The sequence below is a fragment of the Mustela erminea genome, chromosome 14 (genome assembly GCF_009829155.1).
Source record: "Mustela erminea isolate mMusErm1 chromosome 14, mMusErm1.Pri, whole genome shotgun sequence".
Lineage (NCBI taxonomy): Eukaryota > Metazoa > Chordata > Mammalia > Carnivora > Mustelidae > Mustela > Mustela erminea.
This window is the reverse complement of record NC_045627.1, coordinates 34,884,429-34,902,609: the sequence shown is the minus strand read 5'-3', so window position 1 is coordinate 34,902,609 and position 18,181 is coordinate 34,884,429. Positions and strand designations below refer to the sequence as shown.

Below are 18,181 nucleotides of genomic sequence, written 5' to 3'. Positions count from 1 at the left end.
TATTTTTATGCCTCTACACTACCGCCATTCTCTTTATGCTTACTCTTAGCATTTTTGGCTCAATTCTCAGAGGACTGAAAGTGTGTTCTTTCTCTATTTCTTGCAATTTCAAGGCTACTGCTTTTTGGAGTTTGAGGTGGCCATTGTTTACCTATTAACAAAAGGCAGCCTGTTTATCATTCTATAATACCAAGTGTGCTAGCTAATATAATTAGAAATAGGAGGCAAACATAATTTCAACAAATACGCATTTTTTTTGCACAGTACAGATTTTTAAAAACATGGTATTAGCAACTTTTTTTAGCATACTGATGACCACTGCATTGTCAAAGTTTAGAAGATGTTTGGCATTCTTCAAGCAGTGTTTCAGTAATTAACTTTCTAAAATCTTGATCCACGTAAAACAAGAAAAGGCGATTAGTGGTGAAAAAGACTTCAAAAAGCTTCTTGTAATTGAAGTAACTGTTCGTCTGACTGGTAAGGCACATTGATTTTCTACTCAACCATAAGCAGAAATACTTTGAGGCCAGGTTACCCAAGGACCCTGGAAGGGACCTTGAGTAAAAGTCATTATTAGGAACTTTGCCTTTGAGTTTACAACCAATTCATAAATAGCCCAAATACAAACAGACTCAGGCCAGGATCTCAGCTTGGAAGGTACTTTGGGAATGTGTGGGGAGGAAGAAAACAGGCGGAGGTTTTGATCAACAAGAATTTGGATGTCTGACCCAGTTAGTATTCTAGACCTCCCCCTCCCAACCTGATTTTTTTTTTTTTTTAACTTTGTTAGCAATTCTGTCAATTAGAAGTTGATGGGAGTAAGAAGGCAACTGCTTAAAAAGAATGCAGCCCCTCTATGAAGTTAAAAGACTCTCAGGTAATCAGAATTCATTCAGTTGGACTGCTTTCTTCTGACCATCGGCCTGAGATGCCTGGAACTGGAGTTAGGTCATTTTGGAGCAAGCAGCATGCTGGCAGGCTGAGATGGGATGGGTTACCACAGAGGGGGGTTATAGGACATGGAGCCCGGGGCACCTGGGGAGAAAAACACAGAATGGGGGATAGATGCAAAGGACCTTAGACCACATGATAGACACAAAAAAGGAGGAAGTAGTTTCTCTTCTCCTCTTACGTTATGGGCTGGATCCTGTTCTTGGGACCATCACCCAATCAGATGTAATAGATACTGTAACTCAGTCACGAATTAAATTGGGTTTACTGAGTTCACTTGGAAATCTAGCATTGTGTTTTGGGTGAAAGGAAATATATTCTGAGTTTTAAACAACCAATTTACAAGTGAACATCTGGAAAGCAACCCATTTGTCGTTTGAAGATTATTCAAACTAACCTGTCCCTATAAAAGTCAGCTTTTGACTCCTCTAGGCATTACTCTCCGTGGTTCGTTTCATCCAGCGCTCTAGCTCTATCTACTTCTGGTCTCTCAACTATTCAATTTCTCATTGAATGCTTACAAAAATTAAGTGAGGAATAAAAAGAGAAGGGTACATTGATCTCCATTTCCACAACTAATCAAATTATGGAAAGCCCTTCAAATTGTTTGGAGAGGAGAGTGCTTATGGGACCTGTGTGACTTTTAGAAACAAAGGACCAGACAAATTGCATCAACTTTCTCTCCTTCCCTGGTCCATTTTTGCAGGTTTTTGAGCTTCCTCTGGGGGCTTCATGAATGCTACATGTCTAATGAGTGTTGCACAAAATAGGAGGGTCCAATAAGGCCAAAGTTGTGTTTATTTCTACTTTCTAGGCATGCACTGCATGTACCACAGAGGGGAGTATATTCTTCACCAGGTGCCCAAACTACAGCTTTATGCTCTCTGCATCCCCTTGGACCTTTCTGGGTAAGTTCTGAAATTACTCTCCGTAGATGCGGCTGCTCTTTGGAATCACCTGGGAAGCTTTCATAAATCCTGATGCTTATGCCACAATTCCGGAGCTTATGACTTAACTGATTTGGGGTTGTGGCCTGGGTATCAAGATTTTTAAAAGCTCTTCAGGAGATTCCAATATGCAGCCCAGGTTAAGAAGCACTGCTCTAGTCTCAGTTCACTTTGTATGGGAACATACTGACGTACCTAGAAATTTGAAGTTCAGTTTAGGTCAATGAATATTTATCGAGTGCCTACTCTGTATAAGGTACATGACAAACTTTGACACAGTCCATCCCAACAGTAGCTAAAACCTAGTGTGGGCAAGACTGGCTAGTGCAAGCAGAGGGAACAGGCAGGTATAGAGAGGCTATATTTTATATAAAATAGTATACAAGGCCATCTTTTCTTCTTCTAGATTCAAGAAACTTGCTATAAGTTTTCAAAGAAAGTAGAATGTATTTGGGTGGGGCCTGGGGGATCAGAAAATAGTTCCCAGAGGCAGTGGCATTTTTAGATGGGCTTTAAGGAACAGCTAAGATTGCCATGGGTAGAGGCTGGGGAGAGAGAGTCTTCCAAGGCAGACGTGACAGAGAGGCAAGGAGCTGGAAAGCAGGGGCCTATGTTAGGTTTGCTGCCATATTGGGTGTGTTTTCTGAGGAAGGGGTTGAAAAGTTTTGGCATCATATTGGAACAAGCCTTGAATACAACAGGGCAGAAGAGGGAGTACCTGATTGGCTCCAGGGAGCCACTGGGGGTTTGAAATTGGGGAAGAGTATGAATAGAGCAGTACTTCAGGAAGAAAGAGCTGACACTGAGATCTGGACTGGATTTGAATGGGAGAAATGGCAGGAACAGAGGCAGAAAGGCCACTTAGAAGTCCTTTGTTATGGTTGAAATCAGAAATATTGAGGGAAATTAATAAAGTAATGCAAGTCTGAACTGGAGAACTGCAGGGGGATGGAAAGGAAGGGCTGAATATAGAAGAAATAATAGAATTAATGGGATCTGTTGATCGATTGGCGAGAGGAAGCAAAAGTGACTTGGATGCTTTTTATCTGGATCGCTAGGAATGTGATGGAGCCATTAGTAGAAATCATTAAGTGAGGCTGAAGAATGATTTATGAAAGGGAAGATGATGAATCTGATTTGGGACATGTTGAGTCCAAACATATCCAGCCGACCCAAAATTTCTTATATACGTATCCCTCATTATAATTGACTTCTAATGGAATTCCCAAAGCAGGGAACTGATTTATTCAACACAGTGAAGGACTCTGCCTCGTAGGAAGCATATGGTATTGTCTGGAGACATTTTGGGTAGCCACAACGTGGGGATCAGCTGCTAATACTACTGACATCCAGTTAGAGGCCAGTGATGTTACCAAACATCCTGCACTTTGCAGGACAGCCCCTGCAATGAAGAACGATCCACCCCACAAGGTCAATAATTCTGAGGTTCAGAAATCCTGCATTGACATAATCCAGTGTCTCCAATTTCAGGAATTTTTAGGTTTCTTATATTTTAGGTTAGACAGCGCCATCCAGTGGTCAAGTATAATACTCATCCTAATTCTCTGGTGAACGCTAAAAGGCAACAGATAAAAAGTATTTAGAAAGCTAAGACATACAGAGGTGAAAAATATCCTTTTATAGGAGAACTACTTAGGGTCTACAGAAATAGATGTGATAGGAAGGTCAGGTGAATGACCGAGAAGGAACAATCCTGGAGTTAGAAAGTCCTCTTTGGATAGAAGAGATTCCATAATAGAAGCCAACCCGGAAACAGAATATTTTATAGGATGCATTCTGCATGAAACGTATGCTGTCATTACAGTTGCCTGTATTTTTAGTATTGCTCCTGAATACATGAAAAAAGAAAACAAAAATCTAATAACATCACTGAATAATTGACTGAAACCTTTATTTCTTAATGATGTAAGCTGTGGCATTTGTTTCATTAAGAAATAAAGACTGAAAATATTAAGATGATTTCAGAGTCATAAAAAAAATAGGGTGAAGAGAACTGGAAACTTGTATTTGATAAAGAATAGATTCCCCCCCACCCCCCAAAGCAGCACTCATTATGCCTTACATCTTACCTCCCCTACTAGATTGTAAGCTCCCTGAGGTCAGGAACTGTGTCTTATTCATAAGTCTCTAGCATAGCATCTTATACACAGTAGACACACAAATGCTTTTTTTGAGTGAACGAATTTATTTTTATACTGGAAGTCCTTGCCTTGAAGTGAAGAAAATTTCAAACCTTTCTAAACAACTACTATTTGTTCATTGGAGTTAGATACTAGCTGAGGGTGCCTGGCTCAGAGAACACCAGACACCTGCGCACCAGGAATTGGTAACAGACACCTCCAATTAATTTCACAGGGGAGTCTGGAGCAAACTGTGCTGTGAGGACCATTCCCAGGGCAGTTTTTGGACTGCTGTGTGAATTGCAGATTTCTCTATCTAATATAAGATTCATTTATCCAACAAATATCTATTGAATATCTACGCAGTGCTAAGCACTCTTCTAGGCACTGGGGATAATCGTAGTGAATTTAGTTCTAAAAATTGCTTAAGAGGCAGGTTTTGAATAGGTGGGTTAGAACAAAGATGCATACTCCCCTTTCCTCCCACTTTCCTGGTTAGCATGATTTTTTTTTTAGCATGATGTTTTCCATATAGAAAATGCAAATTATCTGAAACACAGTTCATATCTATTAGAGATGTCTCCTTCCACACCCACTGCTCTTCTAGGGCAAGTGAAAAACAACACTCTCCCATCACTTCCTTTCCTTGTTGGCATCTCTTCCTCCCTCACTGCCTCATACACTTCCAGCCTTTTGGGGAGAGAAGAGGGGCAGATGATGACAACTCTTGCATATTTTGCAAGGGGCAATGAAGCTAGTAGCTTTATAAGTGACCCCATAGAAGCTTTCTTTTCGGTTGGTTTACTAGCAACCTTTTAGTTCTAGAATTTGGGGATGTATAAAGTCAGAAAGCAAAACCACTCACCATTATATCCAAAAGAAAATGAAGCAGACAGGCTAATGGGGCCTTGTTTTGGCTATCGAACAAGTGTGTTGTGCAATATTGAGGGTTTCAGTGAATTTTTTGGTATCTCAAGCACATTTTGGCACCTTAATACGTGGCTCAGTACACTCAGGATAAGTAAATCAAAAGTGCGTCTCCACATCTGTGAGTCGTATGACACGATCTCTTAAGGCTAAGTAGAAGCTGATTAAATGAATCCATCAAAACTATTGCTACGGATTTAACTGATGAAAGGTAATGGAGACCTCCCCACCTTTTCCCTTTAATTGTTTGGTGAGTTAGTGATTCCTAAGGTCACTACTGTCTAACTCCTTTCAGTCCAAACATATGGCTCCTCATTACTCCTAATAGGGCATAAATATCCCTAACATAGCAGGGGACAGGGGAGCATGCTAGCTTTTTCCCAAAGCAGTGGATGACTTCATGACATCTTTGGTTCATCTGTTATCATCTTCTCACATTTTTGTTGGAATCTTTAAAAGGCACAGCCCTACATCTTTCCCCTAGCTGAGATAGCAAGAGTCCCCAGCTGACTTATTCGAAGCACTTCTTGCCACGGGTCCAGCAGCTGGGAACTCACTCAAATCCAGTTGCTTGGAAACCGCTGTGTCTGGCTTGTCCTCCTTCCCCCTCCACAGTCTGCCCCCTTACACAGCCGGCACCCAGACATTCCTAAAGTTCATCACTCTCCACTACACTCCGAGAAGAACATGAATACACCATTGTGCTTTCCATGGAGGAGAAGGCAGAGAAAATGTCAAGTCCTTTACTGGTGAGAGATCCGTAGCGACTGCCAGTGGGCCGGACCGACATGGGCGGTGGGATCTGCTGGTGCCACTGAGCTGGAAAATGGACCAAATAACATGTTACAATCAAGGGAATGCAGTCGAGTGGGTACAGGGCAGGGGTGTATTCTATCCTCATTCAAACACTTGCTGTGAAATACATCTGGGTCTGAAAAGCATCATTTGCAAAGCACACACACAAAAAATCTCTCCTTCCCTGCCAGGAATAGGCAAACTGGGCTGGTGAACCTCTTATGCTCCTAATTCCAAATGCCACGATCTGGGACTATAAGAGTAGCTGTATGGGGAATGCCTGGGTGGCTCAGTTGGTTAAGCATCTGCCTTCAGCTTGGGTCATGATGCCAGGGTCCTGGGATCTGGTCCTGGGATCAACTCCCGTGTCAGGCTCCCTGCTCAGCAGAAAGCCTGCTTCTTCCTCTGCCTGCCCCTCCCCCTGCTTGTGCCCTTTCTCTCTCTCTCTGACAAATAAATAAATAAAATCTTAAAAAAAAAAAAAGAGGGGCACATGGGTGGCTCAGTCAGTTAAACATCTGCCTTTGGCTCAGGTCATGATCTCAGGGTCCTAGGATTGAGCCCCGTATCAGGCTTCCAGCTCAGTGGGGAACCTGCTTCTCCCTCTGCTGCTCCCCCTGCCTGTGTTCTCTCTCTGCCTCACTCTTTCTCTCAAATAAATAAATAATCTTAAAAAATAAAAAGAGTCAATGTGTAGGGTGATTTATCAAAATATCTCCTCTACGTCCCCTCTCACTGATCTAGCATGGAGTCTCCCAGCGGCAGCGTAGAAAGAGCTGTAGGCTCTCAAGGGCAGGTACTTCAGAAGGCAGAGACAAGAAACCTGACGTAATGGAAGCCAAAAGATATGTCCAGACCTCCAAAAGTACCTGTCCCACACCCTAATCACTAATCAGCCACTACCCATCCACCCCCTTATTCAGGTTCAAATGAGTTTATGGCAAGAAGACTGAAAAGTAACTTATGTGCAATCAACCATGATTCAGGGACAAAAGAGAACATATCAGAATTTCCATGTTCAGCAAACATTGTCTAAAGGAGATGATCCTTAGGCTTGAACATGCCTGAATGAAATATCCATCCAAATTGCTTTGTCCCTCCTGTTGTGTCTGATTCGGAAATTTCTTTCTTTCTTTTTTTTTTTTTTAAAGATTTTATTTATTTATTTGACAGACAGAGATCACAAGTAGGCAGAGAGGCAGGCAGAGAGAGAGAGAGAGAGAGAGGGAAGCAGGCTTCCTGCGGAGCAGGGAGCCCGATGCGGGGCTCGATCCCAGGACCCTGAGATCATGACCCGAGCCGAAGGCAGCAGCCCAAACCACTGAGCCACCCAGGCACCCCTGATTCGGAAATTTCAAAGCAATCTTCTGATTAGGTTTCCAGGGACCTTGGTGTGGAGAAGGGGGAGCACCAGGTGGGGAAACTGAGTACTCTGGATCCTAGAAAGCTATGGACCTATTGAGCATACTTTTACAAATTGGACCTTTGTTGAGTTCATTATTTTGGAATCAGTTTTTTTAGATAATAATCAGTTTTTAGATAATAATCAGATTATCAGTTTTTAAGAAATACCTCTGAATGGGTGGATAAATCAAGTTTTGAAAGCTACCGAAGTGAGGACAAAACTTACAGCGATTCCACTGAAGAGCAGGCTTTCAATGAGGCCACGGTGAATAGTCAAGTCTCTGCTCCAAACCTCTTAACCAGACTATTACAGTTGCTTCTATCAGAAGCTCTACTTTAGGTGAGAGAGGGAAGCCCACCTGCTTTCCCCATTCCTTAGAGAGGCAGGAAGTGGTGGTGGTGGTGGTGGTGGTGGTGAGAGGGTAGGGGATTGATTTCAGCCCAAGTCCTCCATCCCCTCCTCCATTCCCAAGTTCTATTCAAGGGGACAGCACCCCCTGTTGTTGGTGCTGCTCAATCAAGACAGAGCCTGGGAGAGGTGAGCCTGGAAAACTGAACTGGGAAGTGGAAAGCAGGATTGGGACAAGATTTATCATTTTCAGGACTTATTGGTACTGAATCTCTTAGTTGGAGAGCTATCTCCCTCTGACGTGGGGAAATGGATGAAATGGATAGGGGACTTCGCCTAGGTTAAATATATTGATGGCCTCTCTCTCCCCAACCCCTCACCAGGGGAAAGTACGTTCGAGTCAGCGTCCCTCACAGTTGAATTTATTTTCAAGTCCAAAGATAAGGGAAAATAATTGAAGGACTATATATTGCCTCCAAATATTAGACCTAGGGAAAAAATAGCAGACCAAGGCTCTTCCTGTATGGTACTAAGAAAAGGGAATTCCTAGTATGTACCTATGAAGAGTTGGGACCTCAGGTTCTACACACCGTGACTTATTTGTTATTCTGGTTGCTCATGTTGAGCCAGTAGTGATTAAGAAATTTATTAATTATTAAATTACTTTTAAAAATTTTTTAAAGGAGAGGAAGAAAAAGAATCACCCTTTTGGATTAAGGAATGTGCCTTAAAAAAAAAAATACCAGTTAATATCAAAAGTATAGAGAAGAAGAGCAGAGTACATTACATTACATTAATAAAGATTAGCTTGTTAAATTCTTTTGAAAATTAGAAACATAGCTCAAAGGAATGATACAAAAGCCGGCATTTGCCTCCTGGCTATAGACACATAACCTCCCTGAGTCTCAGTTTCTTTAGCATTTAGAGGAGGGTGACAACAGTTGCAATAATTGGGAGGGTCTAAGGATACCATTTTGTAAATTATAAGTCATTATACAAACATCATTTGATGTTATTATTGGGACAGCTCTCTATTATTAGTCTGGTTGTGGGATTGGCACCATAAGTATTTGCGGAATGAATTAACAGATGAATGGGGACAGGAAAATTCTGCTGGGTGGAGGTATGCTTGGGAGGAATGACAGGCAGTGGGGATGGAGTTCCAGTGGGTGGCCCATGGTATTAAGGAGACAACAGGAGATGTTGGATGATCAAAAACATAAACACAGTTAAACTCTGAAATAATTGTGATTCCTAACATTATAGGACATTTTTTTTTTGAAGAAGCTTAAGCTCAAAGTAAAATGCAAAAGTGTACAAAAGCCCTGAGGTGACTAGGATGAAATGATTTTAAAAATCCATCGCTTAAGCACTAAAATATAGTCTAACGAGTTCAGTTATGGAAAAATACCATACCTATCCTTAAAAAAATTGCTTTAAGCTGTCTATCACACACAGATGTTTAACTGAGGACATTACACCTACCATATATATCCAGCCTCGCAGTGCACGACACAATTCCAGCTTCATTCTTGGCTGACAACGTGTACCATCCAGCGTCGGATTTCTTGGCTGGCTGAATGAGGAGGCAGACATACCCTGTTGTGTCCTGGTGCATACTGGAGAAAAAAGAGAACATATCTGCATTGTACCTGGGGGCAGAGAAGGCCTTGAGCAGTTCAGGGTTCAGGGAAACTCTTGGGGAAAATCCAGCAATACAGTGCATCTCCTTTCCTCCCTGACCCTAAGGGCAGGGATGGGCAAGTCAGTTTAAAGCAATTATCAAAAAATATATTATATGTTTATAAAAAATAAAAATAAATAAAAAAATAAAGCAGTTATCAAAGGCAAACTGAACAATGGAATGGAGTTACAAAAGAGCAGGTTAACCCAGTGAGGCCCAGAGGAGGGTTGACAGCCCAGGCAGAGACTCATTCTTGCCCTGCCCACTGCTCTCCCACTCTTGGGGTTGTTCTCCTCACCAGAAGGGCCCTCATTTGTCACAACCAAAGTCCAGAAAAATCTCTTTTCCAAACCAGATTGGACACTCAGGCATAGATGTATTGTTAGCCTGGAGGGGTTATTTCTTAATGTAACCAATTGGGCACGTGTAGGATTTAGTTTAATACAGTTCAGGAGCAAATTCCTTCCGTTTCATCCACATCAGTAGTTCTCACCCTTGGCTGCATATTGCAGTCTTGGATAATTACACTAGAACTTCAGGCTGGGTTTAACTTGCTATGTTAATTATTATTATTATTAATGCCCAACATAGGGTTTGAAATCATGACCCCAAGATCGAGTGGCATGTTGTACTGACTGAGCCAGCCAGTCACCCCAACACGTTACATTAATTTAGAAGGAAGCATTAACTCAAGAATATTTTCTGTGCTTGCATGAGTTTTACCAGAAAAAATTCTTGACCTATATATATGTAGACTTCTTAGATGCCAAAATCCTGTAAAGTTTGACAGCTACAACATCCTCTGGAACAAATTCAGTTTACTGTGAAGAAATAAATCTCAGTAGAAACTTTTGTACATAAGCTGCTTTTGTTTGCTTGCCCCCTCGTGGTATAAAACCAAAATGGCAAAGATAAGGTTGATTAGAGGAAATCTAGCAAGGGACCCATTGTTGGAAACTGGATCCTGAGTTATTTTGAAAGTAACCCTGTTGTGATGGATAAAAAAGGAGTTACTGCCTTAATGTTTTGTTTTGTTTTATTTTATTTTAGCTTTTTACTGTCAAAGGGATTTCCTGGGTACTAATATGAAGATATGTAATAAAAAATATGCAGGATCCTCACAAATTCCTTATACATTTTAAACTTAAAAATTAAAGTGTTAACAAAATCAGAAATGAAAGAGGAGAAATAACAACCAATACCATAGAAATACAAAAGATTATAAAGGAATATTATAAAATATTAAATGCCAATATTGGACAACTTAGAAGAAATGGATAAATTCCTAGAAACATATAACCTCCCAAAACTGAATCAGGAAGAAATGGAAAATTTGAACAGACTGATTACCAGCAATGAAATAGAATCAGTAATAAAAAATATGCCAACAAATAAAACTCCAGGATCAAATGGCTTCACAAATGAATTCTACCAAAATTTTAAAGAAGAGGTAATACCTATTCTTTTCAAAATATTCCAAAAAACAGAAGAGGAAGGAAGACTTCCAAATTCATTCTATGAGGCCAGCATTACCCTGATACCAAAACCAGATAAAGGCATGAAAGAAAGAAAGAAACTAACAAACAAGATATGGAAGCAACCCAAGTATACATCGATGAATGGATAAAGAATGTATGTATATGCGTGTGTGTGTGCATGTGTGTGTGTGTGTGTGTGTGTGTGTGTGTGTATATACACAGAGGAATATTACTCAGCCATAAAGAATGAAACCTTACCATTTGCAACAACACGGATGGATTTAGAGACTATAATGCTGAAAGAAGTCAGTAAGTCAGAGAAATACACATATTATATGATTTCACCAATATGTGGAATTTAAGAAAAAACAAAGGAACAAGAGAAAAAGACAATCCAAAAACCAGACTCTTAACTATAGAGAACAAACAGATGGTCACCAGAGTGAAGGTGCATGGGGGAATGGGTGAAACAGGTGAGGGGAATTAAGAGTATACTTATTGGGATGAACACTTAGTAACATACAGAATTGTTGAATCACTATATTATACACCTGAAACTAATGTAACATTGTATGTTAACAAAACTGAGTTTAAAAAAAAAAAACCCTGCTAATTAATCCTGAAAAAAATTAAAAAAAAGGTTTAAAAAAATTTAAGGTTTAAAAAAAATTAAGGTTTAAAACTGTAGGACCTCTATACCATGGCCTGCCTTTCAGGAACAAAAAAGAATAAATTCTTGATATGCACAATAACATGGACAAAACTCAAAGGCACCAGACTAAGTGAAAGAAGCAAGATTCAAAAGACGACAGACTTATTTGGGTGCCTAGGATGTCCCACCAAGCTTGGAAGTCCCTTTGAACTCGGGAACGGGCCTGTACCTGATCCTTTCTCGGGTGAAAGGGATGGTCTCATTGTCCTTCTTCCAGAAGAACACAGGTGGAGGCATGCCTATCACCCGGCACTCCAGCCTCACTGGGTGGCCTTCGGGAACTCCACTGTTCTGCAGTTTCTCCAGGATCACAGGTGCTTTCTTCACTTCTTTGGCTGAATGAGAGAAGGGCCATTCTTGTTTGAATAGTAAGTGCCTTGAGGTTCATGCTTCAAACTCATTACAGTTCTGGAACTTAGCAGAGTGCCCCCCACCCCCACCTCACCTCCTCTTCAGCAAACTTCTCACACCCTGAAGTGAATATCATTGCTTTTATAAAAGCTCTGGAAGGGATAAAAATAGGAATGAGGGACTCTCTTTTGCATATTGTGTGAGAGACAACACTCCAGGATCTGGGTGGCCCACTGGGCAGGTGGGGTGGGGGGTTGCAAATGTTGGTTGTGGAATTTAAGGAGTCTTTTTTATTCCCAACAGTAAATTTCGAGAAACAACAGATTTTATGTACTGAATCTATCCTTTTTCTTTTCTAGAGGAGATGATTTTGTAAAAGGTGTATTCATGTTCCCTCAACTTTTATTTTGAAGAAGTTTATAGCTACAGGAAAAAAATACACTTAAAAAAAATTTTTTTTATTTTTAAAAGATTTTTATTTATTTATTTATTTGTCAGAGAGAGATCACAAGTAGGCAGAGAGGCAGGCAGAGAGAGGAGGAAGCAGGCTCCCGGCTGAGCAGAGAGCCCAATGCAGGGCTCGATCCCAGGACCCTGGGATCATGACCTGAGCCGAAGGCAGCGGCTTAACCCACTGAGCCACTCAGGTGCCCCTACACTTTTTTTTTTTAAAGGTTTTATTTATTCAAGTAATCTCTACACCTGACATGGGGCTTGAACTCAAGAGATTGAGATCTGAGATCAAGAGTTGCACTCTCCTCCGAGCCAGCCAGGTGCCCCAGAAGTACACTACTTAAAAACAAAACAAAAAAACCCACTAAGTATGCTTCCTAAGGAAGCCTTTTTGGGGGGCGGAGGGCCAGAACCAGATAAGGCAAAGATACCTCATTTTTCAGGATTCCAGAGTCAATATTTGCAAAATATTAGGGGGAAAAGTAAAAGCTTGCAATCAATATATCCTTGCAGGAAGAGCTTTTCCTACTCTGTTGGGTAAGAGAAAATTAAGAGTGAGAAAAAGAAAAAGATATATGGGGTGAGCAGTTACAAGCCTATAGAGAAGATAGTATGCTAAAGTCCCCTGATTTCCAGTAAGGGCCACACATGGGAGGAAGCTCAGCACTAGAATTCGTATATTCTGAAATCTAGTTCTGGTTGGACTCCTGCCCCGAGAGCAGGTATCAAGCAAGTGATGATGACTTGTTATCCTTTTTTGTAGGCATTACAGTGTTTTGTTCATGTCGCCTTAAAGGTAAAGGTTCATTTGTTTAGTTATCAACTCAACATTTGCTGAGCACTGTGCATGTTCCAGGCACTGAGTCGGACATTAGAGAGACACAGAAAAAGTCAGAATGTCTGAGTTAGGAGATCATAGATCATACATGGAAGGCTGCAAGTGCTCTGAGGAGTCTCTCCTTTTCTAAGTGCTAAGGAAACGGAGGAGGATATGCCTTGGTGGTGACATTTGAATTAAGCCTTCTCTAAGGCTTAATTCAAAGGATGAGGAGGTTCCTAGGCAAAGAAGGGTATATTCTATGTTCCTAGGCAAAGAAGGATCAGTGAAGCAAAGGCATGGAAACTTGGAGTAGGGACAAGAATCTGGTGTGTTCCAATAGTGATGAACGGTAGGGCAAGTGACTTGAATTTAGTGTAGTCAATATACTAATTAATTGATTAACTATTACAATGGCTCCCATATACTGCATGCATATATGCACAAGATACTATATTATGTTTTTACTGATAGGTCTTCGTAAGCAATGTAGGAAGTATGGCCCTTACTACAGTGAAGGAGAAAAGGAGATGAAACTTGATAGGGCAAAGGACTAAGGAATTCTGCCAGAGGTTGTGCTTATTTGGGCAATAACTTTAAAGGGAGTTATGCTTGGGGGTCCCGGAAGCCAACCTTACCTACTACGGTGAGCTCCAGACTAAAGGAATTCTGTCCGGTTTTGTTGGTAGCAATGCATGTATAGGTCCCTGCATCACGTTGAGTGAGCGGGTCAATGAGCAGAGAGTGGACTCCAGTCTCTCTGACCAACATCTTGTGGGAGGCGTCTGGTAGCACCGGTTGGCCATTGAGCAGCCACGTCAGCTCTGGGGGCGGTAAGCCACTCACCTAATAAATAACAGGACAGCTGAGGCAAATGACAGACTGATGACAAGCAGATTTATTTGGTGGCTGAATTCTTCATCCTTGTCTGGCACCAAGTAGTGAGAAAAAACATGGGATGGAGAGAAACCTCTCTGTAGGGGCATCAGGACAAGAGGGGCTGGGTGAGTGGCCGTATTAATTTAAATCGTATAGTAGTTTGACCCCAAATTCAGGGGATGATTATATTTTAGATTAGAATAAGTAAAAAATAAAAACTAAATGGATAGATAAAATAGGTCTGCAGAGTCAGTTTCACAGACGATATGTTGCTCACATACCTGAGAATCAGCGAGAGGCAGCCAAGGAAAGGGCAGACATTAGAGTTCTCAGACCTTTCTCTGTGTTACAATCACTTGGGGAGCATTTGAAAATGCCAATGTCCACTTACTCTCTTAAGTCAGAATCTCTAGAAATGGGACCGGGCTGGGAATCTTTCAGGGGTTAGGGTGGAAGAAGTAACAATCAATCCCAAATATTATTTAGGCAGCCATTGGCAGAGTAAGAACCACCTCTACGAATGATTAACCTCAAGCCTTTACCACTTAGCATCTAAAAATTCCATAGCATTCTGAATCTTTGGAGGGCAAGAGGTGACCTAAGTTTCTCTTCATACTGAGGGATATCCACGCTGCTCCGCTGAACAGTTTCTGGCTGAAGAATTAGAATGCAGAATAGCTAAAGCTGCTGGATGTTGGTTCGTATGAGAAACCAACTTCTGTTTTTATAAACCACCTCAGAGCCATCTTTTCCGGACTATAATTTTTTCAAAGCCTATATGTCACAGACACTCACTTCAAGATGCAAAAATCACACTTTTGGCTTTATAGTAATGAAGACTTTCCCAGCACTACATGGAAAATGTCTGAATTACATCAGTTCCTTGGTTGTCTTTTACAAATGCAGGATCAACTTGATACAACACCAATGTAATTTTATTAAGGTATAAAGACTTAAAAATTTCATTAAAATTTTTTTTGTCTGGGATTAAATGTTCTGAAAAAGCTTTGTGAGAGAAGAAGTGATCTCTTTCGCTTCCCCAGTCCCTCTTTCTCTAAACAAAACATAAAACAAATAAAAAAAAAATAAGTCAAACAAATGCAAAATGTGAACAGATCTGGAACCAAGGAGGAGGACTAGAGTCTACCTTACAGTCCAGACGACAGAGGCGCCCCTCGTGAGCTACCATATCCCCAGGAGCCTGAAGGAAATGTGGTCGGAAAAAGCGTTCCTGTAGGGGCTCTTTGTCTCTCTCTTGTGCTCGGGACCTTCCTCTACAAAAACAAGCAAGGTCAGGCATTAAGCACAGAAACCAATCTATAAACCTACAACAGCAAGCATTTACGCATGGCAATAGACTCTGGAGAACAGGTATTTTGGGGGTGAGGTAGGGAAGGAGGCTGCTGGACTGTAAACAAATGATAAAATAATAAATAATGGTGTGAAGCTTATGTAAAAAGCAAGGTGGTAAGCATCTCATACCCTGTAGGATTATCTTATGAGATCTGTAATTAAATAAACAGGCTTTAGCTTCTTTCTCTCTGAAGTCATTCTGGGTTAAGTGGCTCAGCTCCCCTTGCCTGGGCTTTGACCAGTTGTTCAAAAGTTTCAAAATAAACAAATAAATCAGTATTCAAGCCGAATCTCAAATGAGAGCCAACAGACAAGTCCTGTTTATTACCCAGAACAAGGCAGCTGCAATCCCTGTGTCTCTGAGTAATAAAATTTAACCTGGCTATAAATTATGGCAGACTATTAAAGATGATCAGGAACTTAAACTGGTTAAGACTGACCAACAGTAACAGCTGTTCTTGAAGGGGGAAAAAAAAAATGAAGAAGAAGGTATAGTTGCAGCGGTGATGAAATACTGTATCTGAAACATGGGTCACTATTTTTGCTCCTTTGGTAAGTCAAATATAATTCACCCATGTCAGCAACTATGGAATGCTTTGCTAAGACTTTGTGGCACCATCAGACTCAAGGGGAAGCCAGGCTCTAAATTCTTAGTGGTTAGTAAAATCAGAGAGAGAGAAAGCCAATTGCTGTGTTAGAGTCAATTGTCATACTGGGGACAATAGCAACAAAAATATTCAATCTATAGACATAACCATTAGCAGTTTCTTTTTTTTTAAAGAAAATATGGTAATTTAATTCAAAGACTCTGGTTTATATATTATTTGCACAGGTGCTACAGATGGTCACAAATTTTAAGCCATCAAGGGTGTGTGACAGACCTGTGGGTCCCAAAGTTAATGTGCTTATAAGTCACATAGGGATCTTATTAAAATGTAGTTTCTGATTCAGTAGGTCTGGGGGGTGGTGCTTGGGATTCCACATTTGCAACAATCTCCTAAGGGATGCTGATGCTGCAGGTACAGGCTACATTTTAAGTAACAATTTGTAGACCCAACACTTTGATGCTCATTGTGGTAGGTGGGTGCTTGGGAGGGGCTTGAGAAGGGAGATTCTTACTGTCTTTACCTGTGAGACTGACCAGCAGATGTTAGTCGACTGCGAATGGGCAAACTTTGTACCATCAAGTGGCCAGAACAGCTGATTCGTCCCTGAAACAAAAATGAATTTAAAATAAGAGAATTCCCCATTTTTTTTTCAATTTATATAAATTTTTCTGGACTGGAACCCTTTTGAAACTTTTGGCCAACTATTATGAACAAGAAAACTTGGGGGTGAGGGATGAAAACAATAAAATATGACTCCTTAAATCACTGTTAATAGTCCAGGGGAGAGGGGCACCTGGGTGGCTCAGAGGGTTAAGTCTCTGCCTTCAGCTCTGGTCATGGTCCCAGGGTCCTGGAATCGAGTCCTGCATTGGTCTCTCTGCTCAGTAGGGAGCCTACTTCTCCCTCTCTCTCTGTTACTGCTCTGCCTACTTGTGATCTCTCTTTCTGTCAAATAAATAAATAAAATATTTTTTAAAAATAGTCCAGGGAAAAAATTCAAAGAACATTGTGATGACTTTTATTTTGAGCTGAGAAATGAATGGAACACAAATGTAAAAAAATTCAAATTCTTGTCCATGAACATTATCTGCAGCCACATGCAGAGACTATGGCCAAGTATTTTATACTTTTCTTAATAGAGGTTTATCCTCAAGACTAACATTTAATTTTATTTTTTTAAAAAGATTTTATATCTTTATTTGACACACAGAGAGAGAGATCACGAATAAGCAGAGAGACAGGCAGAGAGAGAGGGGGAAGCAGGCTCCCCACTGAGCAGAGAGCCTGATGCGGGGCTCAATTCCAGGACCCTGAGATCATGACCTGAGCCAAAGGCAGAGGCTTAAACCACTGAGCCACCCAGGTGTCCCAAAACTAACATTTTAATAAGGAGAGTGGGTGAATAGAAATTATAGCTCTACACTTTGTATTCTAGTAGTAGCTGAAGATATTTATTCTGTCATATCTTTTAGAGGAATTTTAGCTCTTGATCCGAAATCACATTAAGAAAAGAAAAGTGAGAGATTATGGCTTTCTAACTTTTACCAAAAAAAAAAAAAAAATCATTCTTTAATAGAATGATTTATAGACTCTTTAAGAGAGTCAATGAGTTGATAAATAAAAGATTTAGCCCAGTACATCTGGGACATAGTGAACAGATATTTCTAATGTCCTTTGACAAAGGCCCAAGACTTGAGTGACCCATCCATGGCTAACTGGTCTTTTAAGCTGTGCTCTAGTTACACACAATCACAATGCTCCTCATTCATTTTCCTCAGCAATCCTTAGTAACTGGCACTTCTCAAGGTCTCATTCACAATGACATCAAGTGCTCCTTCCTCAGTGCAGCACAGCGCAGAACCCTGCTTCTCCACCTGGGGGTTGGCAGCCATGATAGTGTAGTTGCCATCATCATCACCGGTGGTGGAGTCGATGTGCAGAGAGCACGTCCCATCTCCTTCTCGCCTCATTTTGCAGTGCTCATTTCTCTTTGAAATCTGCTTCCCATCTTTGAACCAGTAAACCTGCAATGAAAGATAATTGAGAACATACACTGTTCTGCACATCTTTTGAGGATAATGAAGTAGGGAGTAGGGTGAGGCAACGGCATCTCTGCAAGAGCCCCATCCCTTATAAAGCACTTTGAAAAAAATATTTTTAAAAATAGGCTCCTGCACTTATACATATACAATACTTAAGTTAAAAATTCTGTATGATTTAAGATTGAGATAAAGCTTTTGACTCTTTTTTTTTTTAAGATTTTTTATTTTATTTATTTATTTGACAGAGATCACAAGTAGGCAGAGAGGCAGGCAGATGGAGAGTGAGAGAA

The 18,181-nt window shown here is 40.8% G+C and overlaps 1 protein-coding gene across 2 annotated transcripts in view; it reads right to left on the bottom strand.

Moving 5' to 3' along the window:
* Positions 1–726: 726 nt before the first annotated feature.
* The window catches only part of MYPN (myopalladin), a 100,892-nt gene continuing 83,437 nt past the window's right edge, over positions 727–18,181 (bottom strand). For both annotated transcript variants that reach the window (XM_032313418.1, XM_032313419.1), the window contains 7 exons: positions 17,724–17,873; positions 16,370–16,452; positions 15,036–15,162; positions 13,648–13,855; positions 11,558–11,723; positions 9,000–9,133; positions 727–5,785 (listed from right to left, as the gene is read on the bottom strand). In XM_032313418.1, the coding sequence (XP_032169309.1) occupies positions 5,616–5,785; positions 9,000–9,133; positions 11,558–11,723; positions 13,648–13,855; positions 15,036–15,162; positions 16,370–16,452; positions 17,724–17,873 (1,038 nt within the window). In that variant the 3' untranslated portion in view covers positions 727–5,615. The remainder of the gene's footprint in view (positions 5,786–8,999; positions 9,134–11,557; positions 11,724–13,647; positions 13,856–15,035; positions 15,163–16,369; positions 16,453–17,723; positions 17,874–18,181) is intronic.